Raw genomic sequence first — 18,848 nt, forward strand, 5'->3', positions numbered from 1 at the left:
TACATCTTTTTTTTTTTTTGGTGTTAGTTCCTGAAGTTAGTTCTTGTAGGTCTTCATAGGGCCGTTCAGCCTCAGCTTCTGTGGCATTAGTAGTTGGGGTATAGATTTGATTTACTGTGATGTTGAATGGTTTATCTTAGAAATGAACTGAGATCATTCTTTTGTTTTTGAAATTACAACCAAGAACTGCATTTCAGACTCTTCTGGTGACTGTGAGGGCTATTCCATTTCTTCTAAGAGATTCTTGCCCACAGTTGTAGAGATAATGGTCATCTGAATTAAATACACCCATTCCTGTCCATTTTAGTTCACCAATTCCTAAAATGTCAATGTTCATCTTGCCATCTCCTGCTTGACCACAGCCAACTTACCTCGACTCATGAACTAAACATTCCAGGTTCCTATGCTATAGTATTCTTTATAGTATCAGATTTTTTTCACCACCAAGACACATTCATAGCTGAACGTCATCCTTGCTTTGGCCCCGCCACTTCATTCTTACTCTCTGTTCTTTCACAGTAGTGCATTGGACACCTACCGATGGGGAGTTCATCTTTAAGTGTCTTTTGCCTTTTTATACAGTCCATGGGGTTCTCCAGGCAAGAATACTGGATTTCATTGCCATTTCCTTCTCTAACAGGCCACATTTTATCAAACTCTTCACCATGATCCATCTGTCCTAGGTGGCACTGCAGGGCATGGTTCATAGCTTCATTGAGTTATGCAAGCCCCTTCACCAGGACAAGGCTGTGTCCATGACGTGGTATCTATAGTGACAGGAGACTAAATTGAAATTAAAGTTGCAATTGTAAAGAAATAGTCGCTCATCTGGGCCAAGTGCTGGGTGGTCAGGTACTTGCTGGCGACAACAATGATCTCCTTTTCCTCTGTGCTTAGACAAAACTGTGAAGTGGGTTTGCTTTGTCTCACCTTCTTAGCCGAGTGATCTTTCTGAGGTTGGTATTCAGTGGGATAGCTAATAGACTGCTGTTGTCTGCTTGTGAGCACCAGGCTGGGTTCTCAAAGTCTGGTCTGGGCTACTTTTTAAATTTCTCAGCACTTAGAAACAGCAAGGCACTCAGTAAATTCTCAGTGTCATATACCAATCACCAGTCTATCGCTGGGACTTCACAAGCATCCTCCTTTAATGTTAACGACAACCTCGAGTTAGGTATGTATGCATGCAAGGGCACTAAGTCACTTCAGTTGTACCCGACTCTGCAAAACCCATGGACCTAGCCTGCCAGTCTTCTCTGTCCTTGGGATTCTCCAGGCAAGAATCCTGGAGCGAGTTGCCAGGCCCTCCTCCAGGTATGTATAACATTCACATTTTAGAAGTGAGGAAGAGATGTGATCTGTGCTTATACCGGATGTCAACAGGTACATTACACTAAGAGGTAGGATGATACAACAGAGAGCTGCCTTTACTTCTGAGGTGTATATCACTACTCCCTTGGTGAGAAAAAGCCAAAGCGGGAGGGTCAGACTCCCGCTGTGTCTCTGCCAAGAGACCAAGCGCGGGGTGTCTCTGGAAAAGTCAAAGCTGCCCAGAAGCTGCAGCTTCTATTAGATTTCAGCCACTTACCTTAAGCAAAGAGAGATTGTGTCTTAACTCTAACATATTATTACTCTGATGATGAGTGGTTCGGCCTCGACACAAACATTCACTTAAAGAATAAACATAAACTACTGAAAAGGGAATAGCACTCTGGCAGAGTATACAAAGGGCTTCCCTGGTGACTCAGGGATAAAGAATTCGCCTCCCAATGCAGGAGAGGCAGGTTCTACCTCTAGATCAGAAAGATCCTCTGGAGAAAGAAATGGCAACCTACTCCAGTATTCTTGCATGGGAAATCCCAGACAGAAGAGCCTGACTGGCAACTACTGAAGGAAAGTTACACGGCTCAAAATAGCCGGGAGGTAGAACTCCCCTCCAGGTCCTCCCCACCATTCTATGCAAAACAAACAACCCTCTCAACGGAAGGGGGAAAAATGGACTTTAAGGCTGATTAGCCCAGCTCCCAGCCGGTCCCAGAGCTCTGGCGGATCTCCAGAATTCCTTGCCCCAGCCCTTTAAGAGATAACTACTCGGAACAACCTCGGAGAAGAACAGCCCCCTTAGGACAGCAGATTTCCACATGCATGCCTGTATAATACCTACTCTTTTCTTGGGCTAGTGCGGCAGCTCACTCATCTGACTGCGGCCCCTTCTCGCCTTATTAAAGGTGATCTGTTCCTCTAAAGTGCCGGGTCTGGTTCTTTTTTCTGAACCTCGCCTTCTCTAACTCCCTTACCCTACCACCACAGTCCTTGGGGGTGCCAAAGAGTCAGAGAGGACTTAGTCGCTAAATCCCACGTGTATCCATGTCATGCATTTCTGCAGTTTTCAGACTTTTCTGGCACGGTAAGTCGGGCACTCACAGAGGGACAGATGAACCTCCATTAAAGACCCTGTTAAAACAACAACAACAATCGGGAAAACAAAGGTAGTTGGAGCACAGAAAAGCGCTGGCGAGGCCTGGGCTCTGAGCCGGGGTGGGGCGGGGAGCCCCAGCCGCCAGGCGGGTCCTCCCTGGCCAGCCCAGGCCTGCCAACTTGGGGCTCTCTGACCCGCCTCCCTTCGCGCGCGCATTTCCGGCCAGACCTGGGGAGGCCAGACATGGCGGTGCTAAGCCAGCTTCTCTTTTCTTGGGGTCGCGGTCCCCGGCGGGTAAGGCAGCGCCGAAAGGGCCGGGGGCCCTGCGTGTCCCCGGCAAGAGCCGCGTGCAGGGGGCGCGCGGACGCAGACGCGGCGTCCCGGGCGCGGGGAGGAGCGCCGTGGGGCCCCGCGGCCCCGGTGCGGGGAGCGAGGCGCGGGGGTCCTGCAGGCGCGGGGCCCGGGCGGGGTGCTGCGGCTTCCCGGCACTGGGATGAAGGGGGGCGATCGCGTCCAGCCGCCCTCGGGAGAAGCCCTGGGGTACGTTTGTGCCCGTGCGGAGGGGCACGGTGAGCGCCTGCGTGGTTCTCACAAGTTGCACCTTCTTGTGAGTTTCCAGTGCAAGTCGGGCTTCCCTCGTGGCTCAGCTGGTAAAGAATCCGCCCGCAATGCGGGAGACCTGGGTTCGGTCCCTGGGTTGGGAAGACCCCCTGGAGAAGGGAAAGCCTACCCACTCCAGCTTTCTGGTCTGGAGAATTCCATGGACTATATAGTCCATGAGATCGCAGAGTGCAAGTTGCATGTAAATAGAGAGAAGGACCCCGCACACACCGGCCGGCATGGTGATGAGCGGGAGCGGGAGCGGGAGCGGTTGGGGAGCGGGGCCCCAGAGGAAACACTGGCCTTAGCTGGAGTCCTTTTTTTTTAAACGAAGAAATTCGTTCACCTGTCTGTTGTTCAAAGATTAATACCAACCTGGCGCGAGTGCGTGCTGAGTCAGGTTGGACTCGTTGCGGACCCCGTGGACCGGAGCCTTCCAGGCGCCTCTGTCCAAGGAATTTTCCAGGCTCTTGCCTGGAGTGGGTTGCCATTTCCTGCTCCAGGGGGTCTTCCCCATCCGCGGAGCAGAACTCGCATCTCTTTGCGCCTTTGCTTCCTGCATTGGCAGGTGGATTCTTTACCTGGGCGCTACACCTGGGAAGCCCATACGAACATATTCACATAAAAAAGAAAAAAAGAAAGCAAATCGAGCTGTTTGAATTTCCCTGCCTGGAGTTAATGCTGGGAGAGCTGCATCTCAGGCTGGCTTCCACCGCTTTTTCTCTCATAATTTTGTTCTGTTTTGTCACCATCTCTCCACTCGACCGATAGTCTCAAGTGAGCAAGACCAAACAGCTGGAGAGGGGAAGAAAGAGAAAGAAGAAAGAAGTAATGATGTTCCAGACAACCGCTTTCCCCAATCAAGTGAAAAGAAATCTTAGTGAGCTGCGCTAAACTAAACCTGAATTCACAATTTCCTTAGCCAAGTAGAAAGATTAATCTGCCAATTGTGGAAAAAAAAAAAAAAAAAAAAAAAAAACACAACACTTTTTTCAGTTAGATAGAATGAGTAGCCATGTTTTTATTTTTTTGAAAAACATGGACAACTTTCAAATTCCAGATGTGAACATAAGGAAATACTATGAGTCTCTGACATAAGAACTTCCTTTTTAAAAGTGAGATTTGTTCACGGCCAGGGTGTTGCTGATAGTATTTTCTCTTACAGAGATTTGGGTTGTAGGTTGTAAAAGAAGGCTATACACTGATCCCTCTTAAAGAACTCTTCGTTTGAATCCTATAGTGACTCCGTGAAGTAGAGAACTCTTCAGAGATTTTCTTAAAAAACAAATTGTTAGAATTGTAGTAATAAGGTCACACAGACGTCAGCTCTTCTGACGTCATTACACAATATAGCGTGAAACGGAGAAAATGAATCTCATGTAAAAATTAATTGTAATCTCACAGTTTTGAAGTTCCTTTGCTTAAGAGAAATGGAAGTTTTGAGGATGGAGGTTTGAAGGCAAGAGAGTTCCTTATAAGTGGTGTCTCTCCCCTTCCTGGCCCACACAAGCTTGAGTGTGAATTCCTGGGCGTAGAAAAGTTTTCACATCTGTGAAGTGGCAGGTTGTTCCGGGAAACATGTTTTTGTGGGCAAATACAAATTGTTACAATTGAAGCCCCCGATTTAAATATTTTAGTTATCAAGAATCTGAGAAATGTTTCATCCCTCATAAATCTATTTACGAAGTGAGTTTCCCTGGTGGCCCAGCTGGTAAAGAATCCCCTGCAATGCGAGCAGGCCTGGGTTCGATCCCTGGTTTGGGAAGATCCCCTGGAGAAGGGACTGGCTACCCACTCCAGTGTTCTGGCCTGGAGAATTCCATGGAGAGAGGAGCCTGGCAGGTGACAGTCCATGGGGTTCCAAAGAGACGGACATGACTGAGTGACTTTCACTATTTATGAAGTCGCATATTGTGCTATTGGCTACTAGGGCTCTGTTCAGTACCACATTTAATGAGAACTAGCTCTTTGTGGAGAGGGCAACGGCAGCCCACTCCAGTGCTCTTGCCTGGAGGGTCCTGTGGACGGAGGAGCCTGGTGGGCTGCAGTCCATGGGGTCGCAGAGAGTTGCACTTGACTGAGTGACTTCACTTTCACTTTTCACTTTCATGCATTGGAGAAGGAAATGGTAACCCACTCCAGTGTTTTTGCCTGGAGAATCCCAGGGACGGGGGAGCCTGGTGGGCTGCCGTCTATGGGGTCGCACAGAGTCAGACACGACTGAGGCGACTTACCAGCAGCAGCTGCAGCAGCTCTTTGCTTGGCCATGGGAATGCAAAGGTTCAAAAAATACAAAATTTGCTCTCAAGTTGCTTTCAGTTTTACTGAGGAAAACATTCACTCATTCAGTAGTTTTATCAGGAAATGCTAATTAAGTGCCCAAGAAGTGTTGGGCATTCTTTGACAATCTTTACTTGGAAACCATCACTACCATCCTTGAATTAACAGCCGCTTGTATATTTTTCAAGTTATGAATAATAACTCATGATTGGAACTTCAAATTAATTAGTGGAACAAAATGAGTTTAAGAAAAGCAAAATGGAATAGAATAGAAAATACAAGAATTCATCTTATATAGTAAGGTTAAGCATACAATTTGTGGAACTTTTAAAAATTTATGGTTCTTTGATATCTCTGATGCACATTGCCAGCCATCTTTTCCCTCCTCCCTTTTTTTTGGGGCGGGGGGCTTCTCTTGTGGCTCAGCTGGTAAAGAATCCGCCTGCAATGCGGGAGACCTGGATTTGATCCCTGGGTTGGGAAGATCCCCTGGAGATCTTCCAGGGGGAACTGCTACCCACTCCAGTATTCTGGCGTGGAGAATTCCATTATAGTCCATGGGGTCACACAGAGTCGGACACAACTGAGGGACTTTCACTTTTAAAAAAAAATCAAGAGTAATTAGTATTTTTATGAAAATGATACCGGGCCAGTTATGAATTCAAGTAATAGTTAAATTAAAACAAACAAAATAATACATGTCTGCAAACTGGCCAGTCAGAAATAACCAGGGTTAATGTTTGGCCAGCTTCATCCCAGGCATCTGTTTGTAGTGGCAAAGAGATGGCTGACTAGGCATATTTTTCTTGGCTATATCACATTTGTTTTTCACATTGAATTTAATCAACATTGTTTCATTTTCTTCTGATGCTGAATTTTGTCAGGGAGAAGTATAAAGCCAGCTGGATTTTTTCCCTCGTTGTTTATGTTTCGAGTTTTCTTTATTTTATTTTTTTCTACCCAGAAAGCCTAAGAAATCTTTCTTTACCCAACTCAAAATTTCAGAATATAGGCTTCTTGGAGGCAAATATTTTCATCTGATTTGTTCACTGCAGTATCTCCAGGCCTAGAGTAGTGCCCAGTGAAGTGCTGGTAGCTTAGTCATGTCTGACTCTGTCCTGCCAGGCTCCTGTGTCCATGGAATTCCCCAGGCAACAGTAGTGGAGTGGATTGCCATATAGCACAGAGTAAACAACTAACATCTGTTACACGACGGGATACATGTACTGTGTTGTGTGTAAGGCACATTTCTTACTGGGTCCTCATTCAGAATCTGTCTGAAATACATTTCAGTGGGTCATTATGAGACATCAATAGACTGTGAAAATGCAGATGTGTTATTAGAATGCACATATGAACAAAACAGTGTGCTCCTAAAGGAGATAGGGAGGGCTTCATGAAGGAGGTGGCGCCGAGCTCACTTTTGGAATAGAATTATATGGGGCCCCAAAGACAATCTAGATATTAATATAAGGAATAGCATGTTTCAAGAAGTGAAGGAGCATGGCCAATTTTTAAAAATCCAAGTGGCTTGGCATTGTGGAGTTTGTGAAGGTTTGGAGTCAGAGAGAAGTGCATGGAGATGAGGCTGAACAGGTTGCTGAGGGCCCAAGGCATGGTGGGCTTCACTTATTTATGTGGCAGATCGAACATTTGCTATATATTAGGCACTATACTAAGCCATCCAAGCAGGAGAAAGAACTGATTCTTGCTCATGAAGCTTGACAGTCTAGTAACATTACGATATAATATGGCACATAGAAGGGGGAAATGTGGAAGCAGTGACAGAATTTATTTTCTTGGGGTCCAAAATTACTGGGGACAGTGACTGTAGCCATGAAATTAAAAGATGCTTGCTCCTTGGAAGGAAAGCTGTGACAGATGTAGCCAGTGTATTACAAAGCAGAGACGTCACTTTGCTGACAGAAGTCTGTGTAGCCAAAGCTATGGTTATTTCCAGTAGTTATGTACTGATGTGAGATTTGGATCATAAAAAAGGCTGAGCACCAAAGAACTGATGCTTTCAAATTGTGCTGGAGAGTATTCTTGAGAGTCCCTTGGACTATGAGGAGATCAAACCCGTCCATCCTAAAGGAAATCAGTCCTGAACATTCATTGGAAGGACTGATGCTGAAGCTCCAATACTTTAGCTGCCTGGTATGAAGAGCTACTCATTGGAAAAGACCCTGATGCTGGGAAAGGTTGAAGGCAAAAGAAGGAGCGGGTGGCAAGTTCAGAGGATGAGATGGTTAGGTGGTATCACTGACTCAATGGACATGAATCTGAGCAAACTCTGGGGGATGGTGGAGGACAGAGGAGCCTGGTGTGCTATAGTCCAAGAGGTTGTAGGACTCAGCAAGTGAACAGCAACAGTCACCTTAGGAGGAACATTTGCTCTCTGAGGGCGGCTAGCTCCCAAGAGGGAGAAGGCTTTTGTTTTTTTTAATTAATTTATTTATTTTAATTGGAGGCTAATTACTTTACAATATTGTAGTGGTTTTGCCATACATTGGCATGAATCAGCCATGGATTTACATGTGTTCCCCATCCCAATCCCCCTTCCCACCTCCCTCCCCCTCCCATCCCTCTGGGTCATCCTAGTGCACCAGGCCCAGGCACCCTGTCTCATGCATCAGACCTGGACTGGCGATCTATTTCACATATAATATACATGTTTCAATGCTCTCCTCTCAAATCATCCCACCCTTGCCTTCTCCCACAGAGTCCAAAAGTCTGTTCTTTACATCTGTGTCTCTTCTGCTATCTCTCATTTAGGGTCATCATCACCATCTTTCTAAATTCCATATATATGCGTTACTATACTGTATTGATGTTTTTCTTTCTGACTTACTTCACTCTGTATAATAGGTTCCAGTGTCATCCACCTCATTAGAACTGATTCAAATGCATTCCTTTTAATAGCGGAGTAATATTCCATTGTGTATATGCCCCACAGCTTCCTTATCCATTCATCTGCTGATGGGCATCTAGGTTGCTTCCATGTCCTGGCTATTGTAAACAGTGCTGCGATGAACACTGGGGTATCTCTTTCAATTCTGAACATGTCTCTTTCAATTCTGGTTTCAAGAGGGAGAAGGTTTAAGAAGAACTACTCATGCCCAATTATTCTCTCCAAATTTTCTGGTCAGGTAAACCATTTGTAGGGGGACTGGGTGACTAAGGGGCAAAAGAAGCCTGGAGTTAAACTAAGACATCTTCCCTCCTGGAGGGAAGTGAAGCATCGGGACTGGGGAAGAAGACACTCCCACTCACAGTGGGAGAAGTGTGCAGTTTTAAGGAGTATCATTTTGGGGTTTTACATTTAAACTAGGACCTGAAGGATTTGTGGAAGTTAGCCAGGGGGAGGAGTAAGAGTAAGAAAGTTCTAGGCAGCAGAGTGTCCTTTGTGGAGGCCCAGACTAGAGTTATAGGTCCCAGGTAAGGAGGCGGCTTGTGAGAGCCACGCTGGGGAGGCCTGTGAGCCCCAGGAAGGAGCCAGAAGTTTGTCCTGAAGGCCTGAGAGCAGCGTGAGAACGGAGGCCACTTGGGCAAGCCTCCCTCCGGATAAGAGACCGGGGAATGGCAGTACATGAGAGGCTTGAAGTCTGGTGATATTCAAGTGGTAAATCGAGAGTCCCTGTTGCTTGGTTCATGGTAGGAGGTGAGAAAGGAAGACTGGGCCAGGCTGAGGAGGCGAATGGCACCATCATAAGTGGGAGCAGGAAAGTAATGTCATCAGGTGGGACTTGAGATGCGGATCCTAGAGTGTAAGTAAGAGTGACAGGGATCTGAGCTAAGGTCAGTTTTTGTAGCTATTTAGGACTAAAATGAACTCAGTGGATTGGGTGCGTGGTGTGAGATGAAGTCCAGATTTCTATCGTTGGCCCCTGAGCTAAGGAAAACGTTCCTCTCTGAGAGAATTTACAAGAGGGAGCCAGAGAGAAGAGATGGGTAAATGATGTGTCTTGAAAATGTTAAATGGCCTCTCAGTTCAGTTCAGTCACTCAGTTGTGTCTGACTCTTTGTGATCCCATGAACCACAGCACGCCAGGCCGCCCTGTCCATCACCAACTCCCGGAGTTCACCCAAACCTACATCCATTGAGTTGGTGATGCCATCCAACCATCTCATCCTCTGTTGTCCCCTTCTCCTCCTGTCCCCAATCCCTCCCATCAGGGTCTTTTCCAATGAGTCAGTTCTTCGCATCAGGTGGTCAAAGTACTGGAGTTTCAGCTTCAACATCAGTCCTTCCAATGAACACCCAGGACTGATCTCCTTTAGGATGGACTGTTTGGATCTCCTTTCAGTCCAAGGGACTCTCAAGAATCTTCTCCAACACCACAGTTCAAAAACATCAGTTCTTTGGTGCTCAGCTTTCTTTATAGTCCAACTCTCACTTCCACACATGGCTACTAAAAGAGCCGTAGCTTTGACTAAATGGACGTTTGTCAGCAAAGTAATGTCTCTGCTTTTTAGTATGCTATTTAGGTTAGTCATAACTTTCCTTCCAAGGAGAAGCGTCTTTTAATTTCATGGCTGCAATCACTATCTGCAGTGATTTTGGAGCCCCAAAAAATAAAGTCTGCCACTGTTTCCACTGTTTCCCCATCTATTTGCCATGAAGTGATGGGACTGAATGCCATGATCTTAGTTTTCTGAATGTTGAGCTTTAAGCCAACTTTTTCACTCTCCTCTTTCACTTTCATCAAGAGGCTCTGTGGTCCTTTTTCGCTTTCTGCCATAAGGGTGGCCTCTAGGACGTCTAAACTGGTATACAGGTGATTTGATTAAGTTGCAGATGTGGTGGGGAGAATAAGTCTGTCAGGAGTGTTAGCGAAGGCCTTAGCCTTTGAATGATGCATGTTGAGTGATGGTGGAGATCCATTTGTATAAAGGTAGGGAGGTGGACATAGTTGGTATTTGGGGAACCCTGAATATTTTGTTCATCTGAGTATAAATTTTAAGGAGGGGAAAGCAAAGGGTGATAAGGCTGGACAGATGGACAAGAGCCAGGTCATGATGACTTGCTGTGCTGGGTGAAGCTGAGGAATCTGAACTTTATGCAGGGAATCCCTGAAGGAGGTCAAAGAGAGAAGTGCTACAGGCCGGTTTGCAGTACTCTGGAGAGCAGTGTTGCAGATGTGCTGGGGTAAAGGGGCCTGGAGGACAGAGACCGCGTAAGAGGCGATGTAGCACAGACCCTTAGAATTTGTGAATGGTGGAAGATAGAAGTCTTTAAAGTCAGACAGGAGGCAGAGAGGAAAGATGCTTACATGCAATTTGGAGAGGGATGGACTATATTAGATGCCCATATTAGAAGGCATTTCATTAATCCTTGGCAACCCTTAGGTTTTGTTTTTCTTTTAGTTTTGTTTACTTGTTTATGGCTGCACTGGACCTTCATTGCTGAATGCAGGCTCTCTCTAGTTGCAGAGAGCAGGGGCTACTCCTCGTTGAGGAGCCCGGGCTTCTCATTGCAGTGGCTTCTCTTGTTACAGAGCGCCGGTTCTAGGGTGCATGGGAGTCAGTAGCTGCGGCACGTGGGCTCAGGAGTCGTGGCTCCCGGGCTCCAGAGCACAGGCTCAATAGTCGTGGTGCATGGGTTCAGCTGCTCCCTGGCATGTGAGATCTTCCTGGGGCAGGGATCGAACCTGTGTCTCCTGCATTGGCAGGCAGACTCTTTACCACTGAGCCACCAGGGAAACCCAGCCCTTAGTTTGTAAAGAAGATTCCAGGTGGAAAATAAGCGGCAAACTTAACTGTCCTATATTCTCTTCCTAAAATGATAACATACTTTGACATTAGAGGTGCCTGGGTAAGTTAAGTAAGTTAAGAGTAAGGGCCAACTGTACTTTGATCCCTTCCAGAATGGGGAAAACTCCTGTGCTATCTTGCTTTGAAAGCTGTGATAGAACTGTAGGCTTTCACAATTTGTGAAATGATGTTGCCATTCACCTTTAGCCCTGATTTATTCTGCTTATGCTTTAAAATTATATTTTTAACTCCAGATTAGATATCTCCACCTGAATATTCCACAGGCATTCCAAGTGAAACATTTCTGACAGAGAACCGGTTTTTTTCAGTTCTCCAACTTGAGTCTTCTCAGATCAACCGAGTCATTTCAGTTACACTTGTTTACACTATTTAACCTCTGTCATCTTCAGCTCTCCCCTTCTTGCTTGCCATTTCCAGTTGGTTGGCTTCTGAGTTCAGGCTAACCAACGTGTTAAACATGTGTGGAAAGTATTGCCTTGCCTTGATTTCTGCTGTCCTCATTATTTCTCACCCAGACTACTGACTTTTGTCTCACTCATCTCCATTTCCTTCTAGTTCACCGTTAAATCTTAGTCTTTCTAAAACACAAATGCAATGCAAAAAGTAGCTTGAGATACTGAGATGAAGGTGAGAGAAGTGGAAAAGTTTCGGTCCACCAAATAGCCTTGATTAAAGAGAGAGACTTCTTTGTCTTCTTTTAGTGATATAGGTCAAGGTGTGCCGAGGTTGGACTTTGAGCCAAGAGGAAATAGTAATTCACTGCATCTTCTTTTTCTGGGACCTTCTCACCTGCAAGTAATTTTATTTGCCAACTTCCCACTCCTTCTATGGTGGCGTTCAGTCAAGGTCATCATTTCTTGCCTGGCCTGGGACAAAACATTTTACCTACTCTCCCTGCTTTCAATCTTGCCTCCTACATTTTCTTCTCGATTTAGCAACCAGAACAAATCTCTACAAACCTAAGGCAGATCATGACAGCCCTGTGCTCAAAACTTTGGAGAGTTTCCCACTCAACTTGAGCAAGAATGTCAGTCCATGGCGTGGCTGACTCAGCCTTTGGGATCCCGTCCCCTGTGCCTCACTGACTTCGCCTCTCTCCCTCTGTCTCCTTCCTCCGTCTAATTCAGCCACACTGGCCCTCTGACTCTTCACGTGCTCCGTAGGCTTCCATCTCAGGGGCTTTGCCTTCAGCTTTTCCCCAGCCTGAAAGAACCACGTGACTCAGCCCCTCACTCCCTCTGGGTCTTTGTTCAATGTCACCTCAGTGAGACCTTTGCTGACCACTCTATTTAAAATAGCAACACTCTACCCATATTCTATGCCTTATTTTTCCCCACAGCAACACATTAGCTTTTACTATACTATATATTTCACTTAATTTATCTGCCCTCATCCCAGAGATAATCTCTCTGTGGGTGGAATATCTTAGCTGTTTTGCTCACCGCTATATTGCCATATATTGGTTGGAAGAGTGTCTTGGGTATAGCATATGCTCAGTAAAAACTTGCTAAAAATAAAATGAGTTAACAGTATACCTAATTATAATATCATATTTGTCTCTAGTACTTTTTCATAGAAGCAAATTCCCAAATCAAAACAAATCCCTTTCAAGCGCAGGGTTTCTCTTTCTTGGTTCAAAAAAGTTAGTCATGTTGGTTTTGGCTAATGTGATAGGGACCAACAGGAGATGACTTGAATGAGAGGCAAGCAGGAGTGAAAACTCCACTTGAAAATTGCAAATTGCCTATTAATTTATCTCTTTGACTTCATCTTCCTTGGTTATATAGTATTGGTGAAGCATCTATTTCGCCTACATCTAATTGCATACAGGTAAGAACTGCAGAGTCGGACACTACTGAGCGACTGAACTGAATTGAACTGAACTGAAGAACTGTAATAAAAATTAGCAAGTACACCCTGTAACACAGACCAGCTACTTATTCAAGGACTGATGTTCATTGCTATGAGATGTATCATCACTCAAAAGTGTAATTTTGTTTTGTTACTGGTAACAACGACATAATTCAGCCTAGCCACTGAAGCTTGGAGTCAGCTAACTCTCTTTTATATTTGCTTAGCGTTACCTTCACGTTGCTGTGGCAATGAGATCTGTGTTCTGCAGAAGCTTAGACTATCAGCGGCCTCTGTACAGGCCTGGCTTAAGTGAAGGAGCAGGTAGAGGGGCTCGAGCAAACCACACAGGTGTGGAGTTTGAGTTTAATAAAGCCTGTGGCAAGCAATGGAATGGGTAGAATCTGGGCTCTTCAATTTTGTTAAAGTTTGTAGTATACTGACACTATTGGCATTAGCAGGTGGGATGATCTTTTTATTCCGCAGGAAATAGTGTCCTGTCTGCTCCTTATATTTCCAAACACTGTGAACCATGCAATTATGCTGAAGTGACAGTAGGGTCTGGGCACTGAAAAGAATGCATGCATGTCACAGACTTACGCCTTCTAGCAACTGCATAAAATAAATTCCAAAGTAGTTATTGCAGGCTTACCCTGTTCATGGGCTATATGAACTCCTTTAGAAATGCAAAAGTGTGCACTTTGCAAAGTTGCTTGAAAAATAGGATTGTTTGGTCTTCACCAAATTGACATTTAAAGAATCATTTATTTTTAATTGGAGAATAATTGCTCCACTGTATTCTGTTGGTCTCTGCCGTACATCAACATGAATCTGTTTTGTCTGATATGAGTGTTGCTGCACCTGCTTTCTTTTGATTTCTGTTTGCATGGAATATCTTTTTCTAGTCTTTTGCTTTCAGTCTGTATTTGTGCTTAGGTCTAAAGTGGATCTCTTGGCTATTATAAACAGTGCTGTGATGAACATTGGGGTGCACGTGTCTCTTTCAGATCTGGATTCCTCAGTGTGTATGCCCAGGAGTGGGATTGCTGGGTCATATGGCAGTTCTATTTCCAGTTTTTTAAGGAATCTCCACACTGTTCTCCATAGTGGCTGTACTAGTTTGCATTCCCACCAACAGTGTAAGAGGGTTCCCTTTTCTCCACACCCTCTCCAGCATTTATTGCTTGTAGACTTTTGGATAGCAGCCATCCTGACTGGCGTGTAAATGGTACCTCATTGTGGTTTTGATTTGCATTTCTCTGATAATGAGTGATGTTGAGCATCTTTTCATGTGTTTGTTAGCCATCATGTGTTTGTATGTCTTCTTTAGAGAAATGTCTGTGTAGTTCTTTGGCCCATTTTTTGATTGGGTAATTTATAATAGCCAGGACATGGAAGCAACCTAGATGCCCATCAGCAGACGAATGGATAAGGAAGCTGTGATACATATACACCATGGAATATTACTCAGTCATTAAAAAGAATTCATTTGAATCAGTTCTAATGAGATGGATGAAACTGGAGCCCATTATACAGAGTGAAGTAAGCCAGAAAGATAAAGACCATTACAGCATACTAACACATATATATGGAATTTAGAAAGATGGTAATGATAACCCTATATGCAAAACAGAAAAAGAGACACAGATGTACAGAACATACTTTTGGACTCTGTGGGAGAAGGCGAGGGTGAGATATTTTGAGAGAACAGCATCAAAACATGTATATTATCTAGGGTGAAACAGATCACCAGCCCAGGTTAGATGTATGAGACAAGTGCTCGGGCCTGGTGCACTGGGAAGACCCAGAGGGATTGGGTAGAGAGGGAGGTGGGAGGGAGGATCGGGATAGGGAATGCATGTGAATCCATGGCTGATTCATGTCAATGTATGACAAAAACCACTACAATATTGTAAAGTAATTAGCCTCCGACTAATAAAAATAAATGAAGTGGATCTCTTGTAGATAACACATATAGGGATCTTGTTTTTGTATCCATTCTGTGTCTTTTGGTTGGAGCATTTAGGCCATTTACAGTTAAGATAATTATTGTTATGTCTGTGCTCCCCTGGTGAATGAGCAGTAAAGAATCTGCCTGCAGTGCCAGAGATGCAGGAGACACGGGTTTGGTCCCTGGGTTGGGAGGATCCCCTGTCGGAGGGCATGGGGACCCACTCCAGCATTCTTGCCTGGAGAATCCCATAGATGGAGAAGCCTGGCAGGCCATAGTCCACAGGGTTGCAAAGAGTCAGACATGACTGAAGTGTCTGAGTATGCACACACATGATCCTATTACCATTTACTGTCTTGTATTGTTTGGTTTTGTAGACCTTTTCTTTCTCTTGTATTTCCTGTCTAGAAAAGTTCCTTGAGCATTTATTGTAACGTTGGTTTGGTGGTGCTGAATTTTGTTAACTTTGGCTTGAGTGTAAAGCTTTTGATTTCTCCTTCAAATCTGAATGAGATCCTTGCTAAAAAGAGTAATCTTGGTTGTAGGTTTTTTTCCTTTTACCACTTTTAGTATAGCCTCCCATTCCCTTCTAGCCTGCAGAATTTCTGTTGAAAAATCAACTGTTACCCTTAGGGGGATCCCCTTGTAAGTTATTTGTTGCTTCTCCCTTGCTGCTTTCAATACTTGTTCTTTGTATTTAATTTTCGTTAGTTCGATTAATATGTGTCTTGGGTTTCTCTCCTTGGGTTTAACCTGTATGGACTCTCTGGGCTTCCTGGTCTTGGCAGGCTAGTTCCTTTCCAGTGTTAGGGAAGTTTTCAACTCTAATCTCAAATATTTTTTTCATGCCATTTCTTTTCTTTCTTCTTCTTCTTCTGGGACCCCTATAATTCAAATGTTTGTCCACTTAATGTTGTCCCAGATATCTCTGAGACTTCCTCATTTCTTTTTATTCTTTTCCTTTTATTCTGCTTTGCTTCACTTATTTTTACCATTCTACTTTCCGGTTCACTTGTCTGTTCTTCTGTCTCAGTTATTCTGCTATTGGTTCCTGCTAGTGTATCTTTAATCTCAATTATTGTGTTCATTGCTGATTGTCTATTCTTTAATTCTTCTAGGTCCTCATTGACTTTTTCTTGTATCTTCTTGATCCATGCCTCCAGTCTACTTATCTGTGCCTTCATTTTTTTTTTTTTTATTAGTTGGAGGCTAATTACTTGACAACATTTCAGTGGGTTTTGTCATACCTGTGCCTTCATTTTATCTCCAAGACTTTGGATTGTCTTTACTTTCATTACTCTGAATTCTTTTTCAGGTAAGCTGTTTATTTCCTCCTCATTTGTTTGGCCTTGTTTTTCTTTTTTCTTTTTTTTTTTTTTTTACCATGGTCCTTAAATTTGCTGCATGTTTCTCTTGTTATTTTATTTAACTTACTGGGTTTGGAGTCTCCTTTCTGCCTGGTGGTAGGTCATAGTTCATCTCAGCTGTGGAGTCTGCCCCTCGTGGGTGGAGTCGGACCAGCGCCTTGCGAAAGTCTCTTGGCTGGGGGAATGTGTGGTGTGTTCTGGTGCATGGAGCTGGGCCTTGTCTCTCTGAAGGGTAGTGCCATCTCCAGTCATGTTTTTTGGGTGTCTGTGCCTTGGTGAGGCTTTCAGCAGTCTTTCTGCTAGTGAGAAAAGTTGCATTCCTGTTTTGCTAAAGTACTGGCATGAGACATTTGGAGCTTGCTGGCTTTGGGGTGGGCTTGGTCTTAGTGTTGAGATGGGAGGCCTTTGGGAGAGCTCTCATCGATTAATGTTCCATGAAGCTGGGAGTGCTCTGGTGGTCCCAAGTCCTAGACTCGGGTCTCCCACCTCGGGGGCTCAGGCTTGACCCCTAACTGTGGCAGCAAGACTTCATAGGCCCTGCGGCACAAAAGACAAAACCCCAGGACTAATGGTGAAAGCAACACTCAGTAGCCAATAACACCCAGAGAAACTCACACTCTTATAAAAAGAAGAGAGAGAACAGAAAAAAGGATAAAAGCTAGAGCCAAAAAAAAAGAGAGCAATTAAGCCAATAAACAAGCCCTAAGTGAAAATGTACAGTAAAAACTTGACTAGCAAAAATGCAAAGTGAAAGCATGGGGGGAAATGCAATATAACTACATAGTACCCTAAAAACAGGGAAAAAATGAAATGAATTAAAAAAAAATAAGATGTTTTAAAATTGGAAAAAGTAGGTTAAAGAGTGAAAGTTAATGGAGTAATAAAGAAAGGACAACATAAGAACATATAAGAAAAAAAAGGAAAATATATATAGAGTGGCAGTATGAAGAATATCCTTGTGATTCCTCTGTTTTCCTCTCCATACAGTTTTCTTCAATCTCCCTGCTCAGAAAGTCATCCAATATCTGTAGGAAGGTCTCTGGACCTGTTGTGGGCAGTGTTGAGTTAACTCAGACTCAGGTGTTACCTTACTCCACCTTTTGTGTGCATGCATGCTAATCAAGGTAAATTGGATGTGGTCAAATAGGAGATGGAAAGAGTGAACATCATTGTTTTAGGAATCAGTGAACAAAATGGACAGGGATGGGAGAATTTAATTCAGGTGACCATTATATCTACTACTGTAGGCAAGAATCTTAGAAGAAATGGAGTAGCCATCATAGTCAACAAAAGAGTCCAAAATGCAGTACTTGAATGCAATCTCAAAAATGACAGAATGATCTCAGTTTGTTTCCAAGGCAAACCATTCAGCATCACAATAATCCAAGTCTATGCCCCAACCACTAATGCCAAAGAAGCTGAAGTTGAATGGTTCTATGAAGACCTACAAGATCTCCTAGAACTAACACCAAAAAAAAAAAAAAAAAAAAGATGTCCTTTTCATGATAGGGGACTGGATACAAAAGTAGAAGGTAAAGAGATACCTGGAATAACAGGCAAGGTTGGCCTTGGAGTGCCAAATGAAGCAGGGCAAAGGCTAACAGAGTTTTGCCAATAAAACACACTTGTCATAGTAAACACCCTTTTCCAATGACACAAGAGACGACTCTTCACATAGACATCACCAGATGGTCAATACTGAAATCAGATTGATTATATTCTTTGTAGGCAAAGATGGAGAAGCTCTATGCAGTCAGCAAAAACAAGACCTGGAGCTTACTGTGGCTCAGATCATCAGCTCCTTATTGTAAAATTCAGACTCAATTTGAAGAAAGTAGGGAAAACCATTAGTGCATTCAAATTGCTTATGATTATACAGTGGAGGTGACGAATAGATTCAGGGGACTAGATCTGGTAGACAGAATGGCTGAAGAACTATGGACGGAGGTTTGTAACATTGTATAGGAGGTGATGACCAAAACCTTCCCCAAGAAAAAGAAAGGCAAGAAGGCAAAGTGGTTGCCTGAGGTGGCCTTAACAAATAGCTGACAAAAAAGAGAAGCGAGAGGCAAAGGTAAAAGGGAAATATATATCCAAGTGAATGCAGAGTTCCAGAGAATAACAAGGAGAGATAAGAAGTCTTTCAAGGCTTTGTCAACATGAAACTAAAAGAACTATAATGAGCAGCTTGGAAGATTACCAGATCTGCAAGTTTTTCTTTATCATTTATACACATTTTCAAATTTTATCCTTCAGTAGCTTTTCCCCCCTGGTTTAAAAATCAAATCATATTAATATTTATTGAATAAAATTTGAAATTACTCAAAATCAACCAACCTAACAAAAAGAACAAATAATCTTCTATTATCCCATCACCTAGTCATACATGAGGACTGTGAAAGGTAATGAATGAAGTCAGATACATCTCAGGTTTGAATCTTTACTACTTTCATTATTTGCCTCTGAAAGTTAGTTACTTGACCTCCCTGTGTGCTTCAGTTTTCTCATCTGTAAAACTGGAGTAACAGTGTTGTTGTTGTTTTTGGCCCCTAAGTTGCCTCCAACTCTTTGTGACCCCATGGACTGCAGCATGCCAAGCTCCTCTGTC

At 43.9% G+C, this 18,848-nt stretch overlaps 1 protein-coding gene across 1 annotated transcript in view; it reads left to right on the top strand.

The window, feature by feature from the left end:
- Positions 1 to 2,571: 2,571 nt before the first annotated feature.
- The window catches only part of DECR1 (2,4-dienoyl-CoA reductase 1), a 42,624-nt gene continuing 26,347 nt past the window's right edge, over positions 2,572 to 18,848 (top strand). The window contains exon 1 of the mRNA XM_065903195.1: positions 2,572 to 2,710. Within this exon, the coding sequence (XP_065759267.1) occupies positions 2,660 to 2,710 (51 nt within the window). The 5' untranslated portion in view covers positions 2,572 to 2,659. The remainder of the gene's footprint in view (positions 2,711 to 18,848) is intronic.

This window comes from Muntiacus reevesi, chromosome 12 (genome assembly GCF_963930625.1).
Source record: "Muntiacus reevesi chromosome 12, mMunRee1.1, whole genome shotgun sequence".
In the NCBI taxonomy this organism is placed as follows: Eukaryota; Metazoa; Chordata; class Mammalia; order Artiodactyla; family Cervidae; genus Muntiacus; species Muntiacus reevesi.